Here is a 19,630-nt window from a genome sequence, read left to right as displayed (position 1 = left end):
GCAGCTCACTGGCTCTCCACCAGCGTAATATCGGGCATTGCAGAGGCCAAACTGGGAAAACCAGGAAAAAGGTAGTTCCAGAGGTGGGTTGTGATGGCACAAAGTGGGAGCCTGTGGTGGCAGCAGCCCACAGTATTCTTGTGGAGCCTGGAGGAGAACTTTTGCTCCTCCTGGCCTCACAAACTAATTTCAACATTTACCTTTTCAGACCTTTTCTGATTTGCATAGATTACTGAGGCTCCCGCTTGATTCTGGTGGGTACCTCAGCCACCCAGTAGAAGGCCCCAGGGAAAATGGCAGCAGAGCATGAACCAAGGTGGTTGGTCCACCACCTCAATTTTAACTCTGCTACCATTCTGTTTCTGCTGGGTTGCGAGAGTTAAAATCTGCCCCCATAACTCAGTACAAATAGCTGTTCCATTGTTCTTGGAGCTGCCTAGTCGTAACAGATTGCTTTCATCTGAAGTATTACAATCGATAGGCACATATCTAACAACAGACAGTGGCATTTATTTGTTGGATATGTTTTGAACTTCTAACAGCTGTGCTTCATGATTCATAGTATGATACAGCATAGAAGGAGGCCATTCGGTCCATCGTGCCTGTGATGGCTCTTTGGTAAAGCTATCCAATTAGTCCCACTCCCCTGCTCTTTCCTCAGAGCCCTATCAATTTTTTCCTTTCAAGTATTTATCCAATTCCCTTTTGAAAGTTACAATTGGATCTGCTTCCACCACCCTTTCAGTCAGTACGTTCCAGATCATAACAACTCGCTGCGTAAAAAAATGTTTCCTCATGTCGCCTTAGGTTCTTTTGCCAATTACTTTAAACCTGTGTCCTCTGGTTACTGACTCTTCTGCCACTGGTAACAGTTTCTCCTTATTTACTCTATCAAAACCCTTCATGATTTTAAACACGTCTCTCAAATCTCCTCTTAACCCTCTCTGTTCTAAGGAGAACAACCCCAGCTTCTCAAGTCTCTCCACATAACTGAAATCCCTCATCCCTTGTACTATTCTAGTAAATCTGTTCTGCATCCTCTCTAAGGCCTTGACATCCTTCCTAAAGTGTGGTGCCCAGAATTGAAGACAATACTCCAGCTGAGGCCTAACCAGTGTTTTATAAAAGTTTAGCATAACTTCCTTGCTTTTGTACTCTATGCCTCTATTAATAAAGCCTAGGGTCCCATATGCTTTTTTAACAGTGATGTGGAGATGCCGGTGATGGACAGGGGTGGACAAATGTAAGGAGTCGTACAACACCAGGTTATAGTCCAACAGCTTTATTTGAAATCACAAGCATTCGGAGCTTTGCTCCTTTACCTGACGAAGGAGCAAAGCTCCGAAAGCTTGTGATTTCAAATAAAGCTGTTGGACTATAACCTGGTGTTGTGCGACTCCTTACTTTTTTAACAGCTTTCTCAACTTGTCCTGCCACCTTCAAAGATTTGTGTATGTGCACCCCCAGGTCTCTCTGTCAACTGCACTCCCTTTAAAATGATACCATTTAGTTTATATTGCCTCTCCTCATTTTTCCTATCAAAATGTATCACTTCATACTTCTCTGCGTTAAATTTCATCTGCTATGTGTCTGCCCATTTCACCAGTCTGCCTATGTCTTACTACATTTCTGAGTTTTGTGTCATCTGCAAACTTGGAAAATATACCCTCTATACCCAAGTCCTGGTCTATAATACATATCAAAAAGAGCAGTGGTCCTAATACTGACCCTTGGGGAACACCACTGTATACTTCCCTCCAGTCTGAAAAACAACCGTTCACCACTACTCTCTGCTATCTGTCCCCTAGCCAATTTTGTATCCATTCTGCCACTGTCCCTTTAATCCCACGGGCTCTAATTTTGCTAACAGTTCTTATGGAATCACTTAAAGAATGAAGATCTGAGATAAAGATGCACCTATAGTCTGTGGGTATGTAGTGATTCCCTGGAAATGGCATTTTAGACCTCAGGCTATATAATTATATTTTGGTTTAGAAGTGATACCTGGTTTTATGCATTCATTGGATATTGTGTTACTCTGGAATTAAATGGCATTTTGAGATTAGTTGCAAGTTTTGTTTAAAAAAATCCAACATCAGATTAAGTGGCAAACTAGAGAACCCTTTAAACAGGATAGTGGTTGTGAATATTTCAAGCTACAGTAGAACCCCTCTTAGTCAACTACCAATTTGATTAGTCAAAAGTTCTCAACTCAGTGAGGTGGTTGACTTAGAGGGACTTGAGTCCCAGCATTCCTATCAGCTGAAATGCAATCTGCTCCTCTAGTGCTGTGATCTTAACAGCAAGTCATCCTTTCATCCCCTGACTTTAATACATGCTCTTGTGCTGATTTAAAAATCAGAAACAACCCAGTAGGATAAACAAAATGATCGAACATGCTTAAAGTCAGCAGTATGAGTCAGGACTGGATTCGACAGTTGATAGGACGAGTTCAATTTAAATATCACAGTGTGGAGGAGTTAAGCAGAGCACAGACATTTCACTAACTTGGCATTAAATTGGCAGCCTTAATGTGAAAGGTTATAGGATGGCTTAAATGGGAAATGGAAAACTCTCACATTGGTGCAGGAGGGAGTATCTGAGGTTGGGTCACAGATATAATGGTAAGGCACAATAAAGGGAGCTTTATGATACAAGTACTGTACTGACCTGAAAATACCTGATGGGGAAATGCTTTCTGCACCCAACTGGTGCTCTACCTGACCTGTTTCTCCACAGATTATTTTGAATTTTGAGACTCCCCAAATGGACCGATTTGTCTTTTGTAGCTCTGTACATTCCTGTATACATTACAGTACATTTTCGTTGCCAGCTGTTACTCAGCTCTTCCAGTGCTGTAATATATATGGTGCACCCTAAAATCTAAATTTGAACCACAGATTTTAATCCACTGATGGCAACACAAAACTTTATTGAAGGTAATGAGAGGACATTACTCAGAGCACCAGAGGAGCAGAACAGAGCAACAGTTAACGGGAATGTAGTCCACTCTTTCACCCCATTATACAGTATATAAATGGCAACTATACCTGCACCTCCTGACAATTGATTTGCAGAGGGGAATAGCAGAATTTGGGACTACAGAAATGGTAAACTTAGTGAGGTGATTGACCTCATGGGCTCAATTTTCAAACGGAGCTGGGAAGGGGCCGGGGGGTCAATTTGGGGTTGGGAAATCCATTAATACGGGTTTCCCGGACTTCCTTACAATTTTGACGTAACGATGTCTTTTATTTTTTTTTGTCGGTTTCCCATCCAACTGGCCGGCCTGATCGACAGGCTAGTCTCAGTCGGACGGAAGACCAGCCAGGGAGACGACGTCTACGGTTAAGTCTTTGTTTTCATGGATGGTGGGGGGGGGGGGGGGAACGGCCAGGGCATGGGTGGGTATGGGGGCATGGAGGGGCACAGGTGTGCAAGGGGCATAGGTAGGCATGGGTGGGTATAGTGGGCATAGGGGTTGTGAGTCATGGGGGATGGGATCGGGGGTCATCGCGGGGGTCCGCAATCGTTGAGGGGGAAGGTCGGGGGTCGGAGGATCGGGGTCGGGATTGGAGGGGGAGGATTGGGGTCGGAGGGAGAGGATCAGGGTCGGGGTCGGAGGGGGAGGATTGGGGTCGGAGGGAGAGGATCAGGGTCGGGGTCGGAGGGGGAGGATTGGGGTCGGAGGGAGAGGATCAGGGTCGGGGTCGGAGGGGGAGGATTGGGGTCGGAGGGAGAGGATCAGGGTCGGGGTCGGAGGGGGAGGATTGGGGTCGGAGGGAGAGGATCAGGGTCGGGGTCGGAGGGGAAGGATTGGGGTCGGAGGGAGAGGATCAGGGTCGGGGTCGGAGGGGGAGGTTCAGGGTCGGAGGGAGAGGATCAGGGTCGGGGTCGGAGGGGGAGGATTGGGGTCGGAGGGAGAGGGTCGGGATTGGAGGGGGAGGATTGGGGTCGGAGGGAGAGGATCAGGGTCGGGGTCGGAGGGGGAGGATTGGGGTCGGAGGGAGAGGGTCGGGGTCGGAGGGGGAGGATTGGGGTCGGAGGGAGAGGATCAGGGTCGGGGTCGGAGGGGGAGGTTCAGGGTCAGATGATTGGGATCATAGGGGAGGATCGGGGTCAGAGGGGGAGGATCGGGTTCGGGGTCAGGGGTCCGCGATCGGGGAGGGGGGGTCGGTGCAGGTAGGCTTGTTGGGCCTGGGGGAAGCACTCGTGCTCCTCCGGGCCCTCCAGCTGTGCCTTTCTAGGCATTTACCTGCTGCCTCGGACCTTCTCGCCTCCTCTCACGAGAATTAGTTAAAAAGCTTCCTTGAAAGGTTTTAAGGATTGACCTGCCTCCTGGGAGCGGGTTGGCTGCCTGCCCCTCATCCCGCCCCTGTGAAAACCGGAAATGGACGGGTTGGGGGCGGGACTGAAATGATGGCAATTTTCAATGCCCCCCCACCGCCAACCCACCTGTTTTTTACTATGAAAATCAAGCCCCATGAGTGGACATATTGGTGGGACATTATTCCGATTGAATCTATTGGTTTATCATCAGGACTTTGACAAAGTGGTTGATTTAGCAGGCTAGTTGAGTTAGATGGTGGTTGACAAACATGATTCTATTATAATTAACTACTGAAGCAAACCTAGTCAGCAGGGAGGCCTTACCAGGAGTGATGAGATTGCACATTTTTAAAAGTTAATTTTCAGTGCCAGAGAGGTTGTTTGGCAGTCATTAATACTTACCATGCCATTAAAAGTTAGTTTAGACCTTAAAAACTCATCATACCTTTGTTTTGGCGAGATTAGTTAGTTTCCAGCTGGGCAGTGCAGCAATTTCGGGCTGGTCCGTTGATTACAGCTGGCGAGGTCCCTTTAACGCGAAGCTTTCAGATCACCGATGAATCAGGAAGAGTAAGTTCCAGATTTCCGCGTTTGACTGCGCATTGCGGTCGCCGGAACTTTCTCTTCAATTTGCCCATTAATAACAGTGAGCGCTGTTGGACTCATCGTTATTTTACGAGCAATTTCCAGCCCATTATTGTTTAATATTAATTTTCACTGAGAGGTAATTTTTGAGGAGGTTTTTGATCCATAAAAATCAACTCATTTATAGCTGAATTAATTAAGTTATTTTATAGTAATCTTTTTCCAGCACTAAAGCTAAAGATCATAAAGGCAGCTCCCTCGAGGAGCTAGGAAGGTTAGCCAGTGAGATCCTGAGTCATACAGATCAGGAAAGTCCCAAGTATCACCACTCCAATCTCTGTTCAGTTAGCAGATCTCAGCTAAGGCTGCATCAAGATTAATGAGGAAATAATTGGCCAAGATCCTTGCTCCTGTTTGATAGTCAGTGTCCTTTGCTAGAAATGCTAATGCTGAACATTGATCAAGGACAGAATTAAATTGGCTATGATGCCCTCCATGACTGAATAGTCCCTTCTGACTGTAAGACTCATCCATGACTAATGGCCAATTGAGTGAGATACTGGAGGATGTCCAGCACCCTTGAAATTATGTTCCAGCAAGGAGTCAACATCTTTGGAAGATAAAGAGAGAAAGAAAGGTTATAGAGTAATCTAAAATTTAAGGGGAAATACAATTCCTTTCAGTTATAGTTTTGGCATGTTGTTTTAGTGTCAGGGAAAGGAGATGAAGGAGAAAGGGAAAGGAAAGGTGGAAAAGAGGAAGAAGGGGAAATAATCAGAAATAATAGTAAGAAAGTGTCCAATCTCAAGCAGACAAAATATTATATTTGTCTAAAAGAAATTTACAGATGAATTTATTTAAGATAGAGAAGTTCCTGTAAACTTTTTTACTGTGATCCTAAACAAGTTAATTCATTAGGTATAAAATTAATTTAACTTTTACCTTATTGTGTAACTATTATAATAGGTATTCTCTTTTTCCCTCTTAAAAACATTTTTGCAAGATACAGAAGAAAAAATAAGGCAAGATACAGAACAAAAAGAGAACGATGACCAGCACACCGTCAGCAAGAACAATGATGATAACATCGAGAAAGCGAACCAGATAGCAGCAGATGATAACATTAATAAAGGACATGATGAACAGTCCTTGGAAAAAAACTCTCCTCCATCTAAGGCACCTGTCAATCAGCCTTCCCAGCATTCAATGGCCCAACCAGCTGCCAGTAGTCCTACTCTGCAAAAACACCTTCACACCGTCAGCTGTGATTCCGCTATTTGGGAAAACGATTCTAACCGAGCAGAGACGCTGATTCAACACCGACCACCATGGAATGGTAACTCCCATTCACTGATTAGGTAGTCATACTTTAGAAAAGTACATCAATTATCATTCAGGGGTCAATATCTTCTGGCCTCAGTTAGGAACAAAGACAGATGAAAGAAGGGTTTAACATAAGGATGTTTAAAACCATGATGCAATTACATATTTACGAATCTTTCATTTTTTTTCCTGCTTGCATCAAATAGTGCATTACTATGTACGAAGTAGGCAATAATTCCTGAAGTAACAGGATATGACAGCTGGTTTGATTCATGCATAACTGAGTATGTCAACAAATAGAGGTGTAGGTTTCTGGGAATGGATGTGGTAATATTGCCATAAATAGTGCTCTTTTGTGATATGGAAATTTATGTGTCCTTCGTCCAATTTAGTATTCTGTATTTGTGCTCACGTTGGAGGTACCAAAAACAAACTGGTTGACTGCTTTGCTGAATTTCTCCATTCTGTCAGCAAGTGTAATCCTGACCTCCCGGTGATTCACCATTTTAACTGCCCAACCTACTCCTATTCTGACCTTTCCATCATTGGCCTCCTGCACCGTTCCAACCAACTTCAAAAGAGATTTCAGGAACAGTATCATGTCTTTTTCCTAGCCACTCTGCCATCTGGTCTGCACGGTGACTTTGGACCTTAGCTATTTTCTCTTTTTCTTGCCTGCTAGCCCCATCCATCATCCACTTCTTTCCCCTCTGTTATGGAAGTGTGTATGTCCCATTTCAACTCCGGGCCCGTTTTGGGCGGGTGGGTAGCAGTGTGAGTTAAAAACTCACCCGCTGTTCCAAAACTGAGGCCCAGGCTATTTTAATTCCAAGGCCTCATTTAAATCCTGTCAGCCGTCTTCCCACCCATCCCCACAGGATGTCGGTGGGAAGTAGTGGAAAATCACACGTTCTGGGAGCCACCCGCTGACACTACGTAGGGGTCGGGATTGGTTGCCGGTGCTGTCCCACAGGGGTCTTGTGATCGGGAAGAAGGGGATGAGTCCATGGCAGGGGAGGCCAGAGCTTTCCTTTTGGGGACCGTAAGAGCACGGAAGCTTTTCCTGGCCCTGCAAGGAAAGTGAATAATTACCTGTTTGGGCCTCTTCTGGCCCATGATCCTCTTCTCCACTGTCTTCACCTGGCTGGTAAGCCACTGCGGCTTTCCATTTAGGCCGCCAAGTTAAAATTGCTGTTGGGTCCCAATGATGTAATCAGGACTCGATATGCATATGTTAAAAGGACCCTGTCATTTTTGGGTGGATGTCATTGCTCTCTGCTGAGTTGGCTGGGTTAAAATTGGGAACAGTCAAGTCCCAGCGGCTTCAAGGCTGGTAAGTAACCAGGGTGATTTTAATTGGCCAACTGCCAAGCAGGTAGGGGTAAGATCACCCCGTGTGTGTATAACCTACCATACCTTTCACAGCTTTATGCAGCTATTTTCAAGCCTTTTATTCTTTTAATACATTTTCATTTCCACAATGAGTTTGATACTTGTACATCAAAACAAAAGAAAGAACTTGTATTTATATAGCACCTTTCACGACCTCAGGATGTCCCAAAGCACTTTACGGTCAATTAAGTACTTTTTTTTTAAGTGTAATCACTGTTATAATGTAGGAAATTTGTGCACAGTGAGCAAGCTCCCACAAAAAGCAGTGAAATAAATGACCAAATTACATGTTTTAGGTGTTGACTGAAGGATAAATATTGGCCAAAACACCAGGAGAACTCCCCTGTTCTTCAAAATAGTGATACGTCCACCTGAGAGGACAGATGAGGCCTCGGTTTAACATCTCATCTGAAAGATGACACCTCCGATAGTGCAACACTCCCTCAGTACTGCACTGGAATGTCAGCTTGGACTATGTGCTCAAGTCTCTGGAGTGGAGCTTGAACCCACAACCTTCTGATTCAGAGGCGAGTGTGCAGTTTTTTTGTTTACTTCCAGCGTTTTAAAAAGCCTATTTGCAACCTACCTCTCTGTGACAGAAGCCAGTGTATCTGACTCTTCAATTTTATCTGTTGTTGCCTTCCTCTCTTAAGTTTTATTCAGTCCTTGTAAAGGCGCTTGCTTATCTTCCAGTTTCTAGTTTTTTTTCAGAGACCGACAGACTTGCTGCGCATTACCAGCATTTTCTGTTTTTATTTAAGATTTGCATTTTTTTTAAAAATGTATCTGCACAAATTATTAACCTCCCTTAGAAAACAACATTAGAGTAATCGGTCTGAAGGTGAAGGAAGGAGCTGCATGCAATGAAAAGAAGGGTCAAAATTACGTGCCAGATTTCTTATATGACTAATAAATGAAAGAGCGAGGTTATTGCATTTGCAAAGATGAAGGTGAAATAACTATGAAGTTTGTACAATTGATTCTATTTATGTTTAAAATTGGACTAGTGGTTGGATTCAGCTTGAGGTAGAGAATTAGACAATGGTGAATAAAGTGGTACTAAAAAAACTAATGGTGACAATTTGCATATTGATTGTTTACGACCCTTGAGTTTTGTTAATGTTTTGCCTTTAGTTACTGGATTCTGAATGTCCGTCAGTTATTGAAAAGGCATTAAGTTCAGTTACAATGCATACAGAAGAAAGGCACTCACTTTTGTTTTTGCCTCACAGATATATGTAACTATTTCCCATAAAGTATTGGACTGAATATTAGAACAGTGATAGGTGTTTTTTTAAACAGGAAGGATGCCACAGAGAATGAAAATTGAATCACTGAAACTAAGGAGCATAGTTTCAGATAAGGTATCAGTGGGTGATGTTATGTTCCCAGGCAACTTGCCATGTTGCTCTCAACAAAGCTGTGTTAAACTGTTGGAAAACAGTTCAGTTTTCATTTACAGGTAACAGCTAAGATTCTATTCCTAGTGTTGTTTAATACTTTTCCAGTAACAGTCCTTATCACAACATAAAAGTATTTAACAGCAGGAAAAGGTCGTTCTACCCAACAAACCTGCCCATTTTCCAAAGATCTTTTTTTTTAAATTCGTTCATGGGATGTGGGCGTCGTTGGCGAGGCCTGCATTTATTGCCCATCCCTAATTGCCCTTGAGAAGGTGGTGGTGAGCCACCTTCTTGAACCGTTGCAGTCCATATGGTGAAGGTTCTCCCACAGTGCTGTTAGGTAGGGAGTTCCAGGATTTTGACATCCAGCGACGATGAAGGAACGGCGATATATTTCCAGGTCGGGATGGTGTGTGAATTGGAGGAGAACGTGCAGGTGGTGGTGTTCCCATGTGCCTGCTGCCCTTGTCCTTCTAGGTGGTAGAGGTCGCAGGTTTGGGAGGTGCTGTCGAAGAAGCCTTGGCGAGTTGCTGCAGTGCATCCTGTGGATGGTACACACTGCAGTCACAGTGCGCCGGTGGTGAAGGGAGTGAATGTTTAGGGTGGTGGATGCTTTGTCCTGGATGGTGTTGAGCTTCTTGAGTGTTGTTGGAGCTGCACTCATCCAGGCAAGTGGAGAGTATTCCATCACACTCCTGACTTGTGCCTTGTAGATGGTGGAAAGACTTTGGGGAGTCAGGAGGTGAGTCACTCACCGCAGAATACGCAGTCTCTGACCTGCTCTTGTAGCCACAGTATTTATATGGCTGGTCCAGTTAGGTTTTTGGTCAGTGGGGGCCCCCAGGATGTTGATGGTGGAGGATTCGGTGATGGTAATTCCGTTGAATGTCAAGGGGAGATGGATCGACTCTCTCCTGTTGGCGATAGTCATTGCCTGGCACCTGTCTGCTACGAATGTTATTTGCCACTTATGAGCCCAAGCCTGGATGTTGTCCAGGTTTTGCTGCATGCGGGCACGGACTGCTTCATTATCTGAGGGGTTGCGAATGGAACTGAACACTGTGCAATCATCAGCGAACATCCCCATTTCTGACCTTATGATGGAGGGAAGGTCATTGATGAAGCAGCTGAAGATGGTTGGGCCTAGGACACTGCCCTGAGGAACTCCTGCAGCAATGTCCAGGGGCTGAGATGATTGGCCTCCAACAACCACTACCATCTTCCTTTGTGCAAGGTATGACTCCAGCCACTGGAGAGTTTTCCCCCTGATTCCCATTGACTTCAATTTTACTAGGGCTCCATGGTGCCACACGCGGTCAAATGCTGCCTTGATGTCAAGGGCGGTCACTCTCACCTCACCTCTGGAATTCAGCTCTTTTGTCCAAGTTTGGACCAAGGCTATAATGAGGTCTGGAGCTGAGTGGTCCTGGTGGAACCCAAACTGAGCATTGGTGAGCAGGTTATTGGTGAGTAAGTGCCGCTTGATAGCACTGTCGATGACATCTTCCATCACTTTGCTGATGATTGAGAGTGGACTGATGGGGCGGTAATTGGCCGGATTGGATTTGTCCTGCTTTTTGTGGACAGGACATACCTGGGCAATTTTCCACATTGTCAGGTAGATGCCAGTGTTATAGCTGTACTGGAACAGCTTGGCTAGAGGCGCAGCTAGTTCTGGAGCACAAGTCTTCAGCACTGCAGCTGGGATGTTGTCAGGGCCCATAGCTTTTGCTGTATCCAGTGCACTCAGCCGTTTCTTGATATCACGTGGAGTGAATTGAATTGGCTGAAGACTGGCTTCTGTGATGGTGGGGATATCGGGAGGAGGCCGAGATGGAGCATCCATTCGGCACTTCTGGCTGAAGATGGTTGCAAATGCTTCAGCCTTGTCTTTTGCACTCACATGCTGGACTCCGCCATCATTGAGGATGGGGATGTTTGCAGAGCCTCCACCTCCCGTTAGTTGTTTAATTGTCCACCACCATTCATGACTGGATGTGGCAGGACTGCAGAGCTTTGATCTGATCCGTTGGTTGTGGAATTGCTTAGCTCTGTCTATAGCATGTTGCTTCCGCTGTTTAGCATGCATGTAGTCCTGAGTTGTAGCTTCACCAGTTTGGCCCCTTTTTTAGGTACACCTGGTGCTGCTTCTGGCATGCTGTTCTACACTCCTCGTTGAACCCGGGTTGATCCCCTGGCTTGTTGGTAATGGTAGAGTGAGGAATATGTGGGGTCATGAGGTTACAGATTATGCTGGAATACAATTCTGCTGCTGCTGATGGCCCACAGCAACTCATGGATGTCCAGTTTTGAGCTGCTATATCTGTTCTGAATCTATCCCATTTAGCACGGTGGTAGTGCCACACAACACATTGGGTGTTGTCCTCAGTGTGAAGACGGGACTTCGTCTCCACGAGGACTGTACGGTGGTCACTCCTACCAATACTGTCATGGACAGATGCATCTGCGACGGGTAGATTGGTGAGGACGAGATCAAGTAGGTTTTTCCCTCGTGTTGGTTCACTCACCACCTGCCGCAGGCCCAGTCTGGCAGCTATGTCCTTCAGGACTCGGCCAGCTCGGTCAGTAGTGGTGCTACCGAGCCACTCTTGGTGATGGACATTGAAGTCCCCCACCCAGAGTACATTCTGTCCCTTGCTACCCTCAGTGCTTCCTCCAAGTGTGTTCAACATGGAGGAGGACTGATTCATCAGCTGAGGGAGGGCGGTAGGTGGTAATCAGCAGGAGGTTTCCTTGCCCATGTTTGACCTGATGCCTGGCATGGAGAATGCAGGAAAATTGGGTGGGGAGGAGGACATGGCATTTAATAGAGCCTGCCCGATTTTCTGTCCTTTTAAGTTAATGGATAGAAAATCAGGCAGGCTGCTTTATTGGCACGTTCTTGCCCACCTGATTTATCTGTATTCACTGCACCCAAGTGAGCCAGTACACTTGGGTGCAACACCATTAAAATCTACCCCAATATTTCTCAATCCCTTCTCTCTCAAAGAACTCATCTAATTGACTGTTGAACCCATTTATGTTGTCTGCTTTCCAGCAGCCTTCCTTGGCAGCTTATTCCACAGCTCTGTTATCCTTTGGGTTAAAACCTTCTGCCTCGAGGACTCCAAATGGGCTTTAACCAATGCCTTATATAGCAATAATTTTACTCAGCCCTTTGCTAACGTAACTTAACAACACCTTTGCCTTTTTATTAACTGCAGCTAAGCATTAAATTGTGATAGATTTGTACCTTTCTTCTGATTTCTTGGTCCCACATTAATTATTTTATACTTATCACCATTGAATTGCCTCTGCCACCTATTAGCCCAATTAGCTAAAAAAAACTAAATCTTTTTGAATCTGTCTCCATTATTTCACATTATTTGCCCTGTCACCTATATTGTTGTCAGCTGGAAAATTAGAGTTTTTTCTTACTATATCCTAATCATTAATATGTTTAAAAATGGCAAGGGTCCACAAACAGACCCCTGGAGTACCACACTTATAATCCCTTTACAGCCTAAAAAGTTCCTGTTTTTGGCTATCCTATGATCTGTTTGCAATCCAATTGTCTGTCGAGTGCCATACTTTACCTCTGTGACACACAAACAGCCATTAATTGCTAATGTGGAACTTTATCATAAGCTCAATAACAATTTCATTTTTCCAGTGCAATATGTCAGTAATACCTTGGAGAAACTCCAGGAGATTAGTTACGTATGATGTCCCTTCCCTGAATCCATGCTGATGGTTAACAAGTTACACTTTTCCAAGTGTTTACACACTAGTTCTCTCAAAATCATTTGAAAGGCAGTCCTTATGTGTGAAACTTGCCGGTACATGGGCTGCTTTTATATTGCACAACACCAATGCTAATGCCGCTGGTGCCCAGCACGTGGATCTCACTTAGCCAGCAGCAACCCAAAAGTAAACTTGCCAAAACCAATCAGGCCATCGGCAAAGAAGGACAGGTCAAAAACAAGGTAAAATTACTGCTTGCTTGGATTAATTAACATGCATGGATTAATCAAGAACATCCATCACCAATTTGTTAAAGACAAGTGATGTTTGTCAAATTTAATAGCCATTTTTCAAAAAGTGACCGCTTGGATAGATAAAGAGAATGCAATAAATGTATTGTGTATGGATTTTCACGAGGCAATCTCAAAGTGTTTCACAAGAGGCTTATTAGAAAAATTCAGGGATATGGTATAAGAGGATATGTAGCAGTGTGGATAACCAGTTGGTTGATGGATAGGAAACAAAAAGTTAAGGTAAATGGGTGTTGCTTAGATTGGATAAGGGTTGCAAGTGGTATAATCACTTTTATTCTCGGTGTATACAGATGATTTGGACTTGGGTACAGGGAGCACAATTTCAAAATTTTCTGACAACGCACAAGCAGTAGGTTTGGCAAACAGGAAGGGGGAATGTAAACAAACTTCAGGTTGCCTTAGACAGGTTGGTAGATAAAGGAGACAGGTGCCAGATGCAATTTAATGTGGATAATTATGAGGTAATATATTCTGGGAGAAAAAACAATGAATGAGAATACAATTAATGGAAGGATCCTGAAGGGTTTGGATAAACAGAGACACTTAGGGGTTGAACAGCATAATTCCCTGAAGTGCAAATACAGGTGGATAAAGCCATAAAAACGCCAATAGAATTTGGGGTTTTATACATCAGGACACAGAATAGGCAAGAGTTAGACTTCTGTGTGGGTACCTCATTATAAGGAGGACTTTAAAGCAATACAGAGCAGTCAAATTCGATTCATCTGGATGATGCCAATTATGAGGAGAGATTTGAGATACCAGGACTATTTCTACAGGAGCCAAGAAGGTGCTTTAATAGAGGTTTGTAAATTCTGAACTGTTTTGACAGTGAGTGGGAAGACTATGTCCTCTTGTTAGGGACTCAAGAGGTCATCGATTTAACATTTATCATTAGGACAATGAGGCGAGAGGTTAGAAGAAATGTCTTTACACAGAGGGTTGTTGGAAGAAGTGGTTAATGCTGAGACCATTTGAAGGGAAAATTGGATTAATATTTGAAGCCAAGAAAAATATCAGATTATGGAGAGAGAGCAGGGCAGTGGGATTGGTTTTGGATTGCTCCAGCAAAGAGCTGACTGGCCTACTCTTATGCTGTAAACTGCTATGGTTCTACAGGTTGCTGTTGGTTGTGCACCGCCCACATGTTGGGAGCTGATGACACTAACACAGCACATAGTCCAATATAAAAGCAGCTTTAAATAAAGGTATAGTTGAATCTAATTTCTAGAAACTAATAGGGACCAAAATTATTTCTTATCAGGGTTCATCTTATTGATTTTTGAGTTCCTTTGCTGGAATTGTAATACATGCATGGATCATAGTTGCTTTCTAACCCAACTGAATCTGTTTCTGTACATTTTACCTCTGCTTTGGCAGGAGCTGCCCTGGTGCTTTTATTGCACTTGTTCTATAACTCTGACTCTGTTCAATGGCATAGCTGAGCAAGCTAGATATCAGAAAGCAACTCATTTATTTGGATGGATGAAGGGGACAAGAATTAGTTGAAAGGGTTCAACATTTAGTTACATTTGTCATGGATTACATTTTTTCTAATACGCCTGTTTCAATTTTTTTTTAGTTCAACTCCAGTTATACTCCACTATCGGTCTGAGATCAGTAGGTGTAGCATTCAGTGGAATTGAGTTATACTGCAAGCTGCAATTTGTTCTTTGTGGGCTAGTTATTCTTCTAATGTTAAGAGAGAGCAGACTTCACATACACAGAAGTTACACCTCACCTAAGTGGTGTGAGGTAGCCTCCTGGAGGATGTCTATGAATAATCTTATATGTTTAATGATCTCCTTCGGCTCCAGTGCATTCCAGATCAGACCAGAACCTTAGGGGATGATTTTAAACCCCAAGAACGGGTGGGTTGGGAGTAGGTGGGAGTTGAAAATAGTTGTTTTTTGGGTCACGACCGCAACCCGGCTTTATTTCCGGGTTTACACATAAAAGTACAAGCTTCCTACTGGGAATGCAAAGTCCGAAAATTTTGCGGTTGCGACCCAAAAAAACAACTATTTTCAACTCCCACCCGCCCCCAACCCACCCGTTCTTGGAGTTTAAAATCATCCCCTTAGTGTCACTCACTTTGCTTCAGTGTGAGAATGGCAGTGAAAATAGCTTTAAATATTCAATTGAATACATAATGTAGTATACATAAATGCATAGTTAATTGGTATGAAAAATTGTATTTTCAATGATCTATGTTAATCTACATATAATTGGAAAAGTGCAATATATCTTAACAGTGTATAAGCAACAATAGTTGTACATTAATAGTGCATTTTTGTAAGATAAGATTTAATTTTATTGATCTGCATCATTGATTGACGTCTATTATCCAGATTTACTTATAACTGAGACCGATTACAGTAAGAGTTAGCCGTCATTTTCTGAGAGAATCAAGCACCTCATTACTTTAAATTTGTAAGTTGTAATATACCATGTTCCAGTTAAGAAAATATGGTAGATAGAATAGCTACATATCATCTGCTGTGGTATATGTGCATTAGGTGTTAATAATCTTGCACACTCTCTGATCTCCTGCAGTTCCCAAGCTAGTAATGAGGCCAGTGTTGCTGTAAAAAGCCCACTTATAGCCTCTTCCACCCTTTAAGTGAAGAATTCAGTCTTTAAGATTTCCTAGTTTCATTTTGACTAGATAAAGTTTGTATTCCTCTCTTCATGGAGCTAATTCCCTTTCCTCCCTCTTCAGACAGCGCGCTCTTGCTCAGTGGTCTATCTGTGTCTTATAGCCTCTTTCTGTTAATGCCAAATGGATTCCATTTATATCCAGCTATGAGAGAGCACACTCCTCTGTTACAAAGATGTCTAGATGCAACAAGCTGTCAATTGTCAATTATAGACATCCATCTATTGCTCTCAACATGCAGGAAGCTTTTCCAGCAAAAATGAAAAAAAATTCCACTCAAGTATACCTTGTTTCTACGTACATATACATAAAATCCACGTATTGGTTGAGTTCAGTTGTGTCTGAACTCAACCAGTTCAACTTGCAGAAGAAGAACAATCCTGATTCTTTGTTTATCCTACTAATACTCCAATTTAAAGTATCCATACTTATAAAACTCTTATATGTGGCACCTCTCAGGCATCACACATGCAAATTTAAAGTATGTGTCACACTTGCACATGTTTGGCTTCAATTTCATATTCATTAAACAGCAATAAATCACAATTGAGGTACTGAATATATCAATGAACAGGTAGCAAGTGAGAACAAAAGCTACCAATTAAGATGTAACAAGGAGGTATGAAAGCTACCTATCGAGAGTCAGCAATCAGCAAACAGCTGCCTAGTAGGTGATTTGCAAGAACAATTAGGGGAATTAATAAAATCATACTAAATATTTTTTTATATTACATTTGCCCGCCATCTTGTTGTAACAGTAACCAGAGGGTAAAGTACTCTAACATAATTTCTAACATAATAAACACATACTAAATTATATAATTCACAACATCATTTAACTTATCTATAAGGGTAGATTTTCTGAGTCCTCACCCATGGCAATACCGCACTGTAAACAGGGATTTGAAAATCGTGATTTTCTATTGTGTGCTGCCAGGAGATCAGGTACCTTAGCACAGGAGAGGATTTGGACGATCTACCAGAAAAACGTGTCTTTCGTGTGTATTAATTGTCTCCATAAGTGTTTCCATTCCACTTGTCTCAAAATATTGGTTCTTGAGTTCTGCTAAATTCCCCAGGTCTCTGAGCGAGAAAACTCAACCCAGCATTCACCTCCAGAATGCACGAGTGGCACTTTGCATGTCACACTGGTGCACTGCAACTTCTAAGTTGCATCAAAGTTAATGGGCTCTATTTTCGCACCTGCAATCAGGTGCGTTCGTGGCGGGGGGGGCTGCGAAAATCCAGGATTCCCAGGGCGGGTCTGGAGCCCGGCTCCAACCCGCCCCATTTCCGGGTTCCCCAGTGACGTGCTCACATGCGCGCACAGCCCCCGCATGTGGGACTCCCGCTGGCAATTAAAGCCGGCGGGGTGCCACTTAAAGTACTTGAACAGGTACTTCAGGTTGTTTACAGACCTGATTGACCTGATATTTTAGGAGGGATCGGATTTTGCAATGAACTGAGACTGTTTCCTGTACTGGGGGAAACACTCCCAGTTGAAATGGACGTGTTGCAGCCACCAGCCTGTGGCAGCTGCAAAGGTCCATTTGACAGGCGGGGAGGGGAGACCCTCACTCATTGCAGGAGGCCACTCTGTCACTTTAGATAAAGTTTGGCCTCCACCACCCTCCTAACAATCAAATGCATAAACTTGCACACTTACCCCGGTGTCCAGACACATTTACCTACCTTGCGGACCCTCTCAAATGTACATCTTCCGGATGGGGGCCGCCGTAGCTGCAGTCATGACCTCCTCGGTGGGCGAACAGCATCACCAGCCTCGCCGGCCACGCCATCCACCTCTGACACGTAGAGCTCCACAACACAGTGCTTTGACACATCCACCTGCACAGGAGGAGGGAGGGCAACCGCAGGGAGAGATGCTTCACAGAGGGCACTACCCTCGCCAAAGGGTCTACAGACCGAGGCTCAGCTTCCGTGGACATGTAGTCGTGGACATCTGCAGCCTCCTTCATGCCGAGCTGGCCCAAGCACTATCTTCTTACCTGTCACTGTCAAAGTCACCACTGCCCTCAACAACTTCTCCTCCGCATCCTTCAAGGGTGCCACCGGGGACATCGCCGACGTCTCTCAGTCGTCTGCACAAAAGAGCCCTCCAAATACACCTATACCCATTCTGCAGTGACACAATGGGTGGCATCAGTTGTGGGTCTTCATAGTGATCCTCAGGAAAGGGCATTATTGCACAAACCAGACAAGATTCGCAAAGACGTGGCAGTAGTGGTGACAATATAATATGTAATGTGAGTTGATCAGAAATCAAATATAGGTAAACACCATGACAAACCCACAAACACCCTTCATGCTCACGATACGTTTGCCTTACGCTTCCTATTGCACATATGTGATGCATGCCCTGTGGCTGCAGCACAGGTAGTGGCAGGTTAAGTGAGGCTGACCGTGAAAGAGATGCTTCAGAGGGTGAGTATGAGATACAGCCATGAGATTGTATGAGGATTGGGTTGAGTGGTAGTGGCGGGTTGAGTACTGGCAAGGTGAGTGAATGCAGGTAAGATGAGGATGAGCTTTGATTGGGTGTGAGGTGTGATGTGATAGAGTAGTGTTGGCAGTGCAGAAGGAGATGTGGGGTGGGGGCGGTGATGTGGCAGACAGAGTGTAGGGGAAAGAGTAAGTGTACTCACTTTGGCTGACCTTCTTAGGTGACTGAAGCGCCTCCTGCACTGTATGCAGGTGCGCGATATGTTGGTGCTGGTGACCTCCTCTGCCACCTCGAGCCAGGCCTTCTTGGTTTCAGAGGCAGGCCACTTCCTCCCGCCCGCCGGAGGGAAGATCTCTTCCTCCCACTCCTCCTCACTCCATCCAATGATACTTGGAGTGAGGCATCATTAAACCTGGGAGCAGCCTTCCCCCTGGGCTGCTCCATGCTGTAATTTTTCCTATTTTCCTATTTTCTGCAGCATCAGTCAGTGGAGGACTGCCTCTTTAAATAGAGCTCCTCCAGCTGACAGACCTTGCTGCGCATGCGCAGTCCGCCCGCTGCGCAGCTTACCAGCAGGAAACCCGGAAGCACGGGTAAGTGGCTCCAATTATCCTGTAATTGCGTGCGGAGCACCCCGATTTCACCGGGCGCGTTACCCACGTGCCCAGTCGACCCCCCGCTGAGAACCCGCCTCCCTGCTAATATTGAGCCCAATGTGTGTGCTACCCTAAAAATAACTACAAGTCCCAGAATGCAGTTTAAGGCTGCCTCTTTCTCCTTTCCAAAATACAATTACTGGACAGGTAAGGCAGAGCATACATACAAGAAGTCATGGTTTGCTCTGTAAATATCCAGTTTTGCTGTCAATCATAAAAAAATTAATGTGCATACTGATTTTCCGATAAGGCAAACAGTTTTTTGCAGTCATATGCAGCCTTCTGATTAGAAATCAGATCCAGGAAAACGTACTGCCAGAACACTACCATCTCAGGTCATCCGATTCTCAGTGCTATTACACAGGTGTCATATTATAGGAACTTTGGTCATTTTTGCACAGAGAGTAATTGGGAACAAGTTATGTTTAAGTGCTATGTTTTAAAACAAAAACAAATTTCCATAGGTTTACAAAAAACTGCTGCAGGCAATGGAGATTTTGATTAAAGATAGATGAGCCAGATTGTGGAATGTCACAGTTCACAGTCTATTTCAAACTGATACAATGAGGGACAATTATCAAATCCCAGGCCAATTATGCCATGATAACCCTTATTCACTTTGAGAATAAGAGACATTTTCTTTAAACACGTACCTCAAGGGGTCAAGAGAAGTTCGGTAGTCACTTTTATTGATAGGCCTACTGGCAAATCAGTTATCAGAGAGACTCAAAGGGACAGATCTCCCATTGGCTGAGACCACA

At 44.2% G+C, this 19,630-nt stretch overlaps 1 protein-coding gene across 3 annotated transcripts in view; it reads left to right on the top strand.

Moving 5' to 3' along the window:
• Nucleotides 1-19,630, top strand: part of pde1a (phosphodiesterase 1A, calmodulin-dependent) — a 228,350-nt gene that overhangs the window by 195,220 nt on the left and 13,500 nt on the right. For 2 of the 3 annotated variants that reach the window (XM_067987680.1, XM_067987678.1), the window contains exon 14: nt 5,924-6,250. In XM_067987680.1, coding sequence (XP_067843781.1) covers nt 5,924-6,250 — 327 coding nt within the window. Of the gene's footprint in view, nt 1-5,923; nt 6,251-7,925; nt 8,665-19,630 lie in introns of those variants that run through there. The other variant, XM_067987679.1, reaches the window with a different exon arrangement.

Source organism: Heptranchias perlo, chromosome 7, assembly GCF_035084215.1.
Source record: "Heptranchias perlo isolate sHepPer1 chromosome 7, sHepPer1.hap1, whole genome shotgun sequence".
NCBI lineage: Eukaryota > Metazoa > Chordata > Chondrichthyes > Hexanchiformes > Hexanchidae > Heptranchias > Heptranchias perlo.
This window is presented reverse-complemented; position numbering and strand designations above follow the sequence as displayed.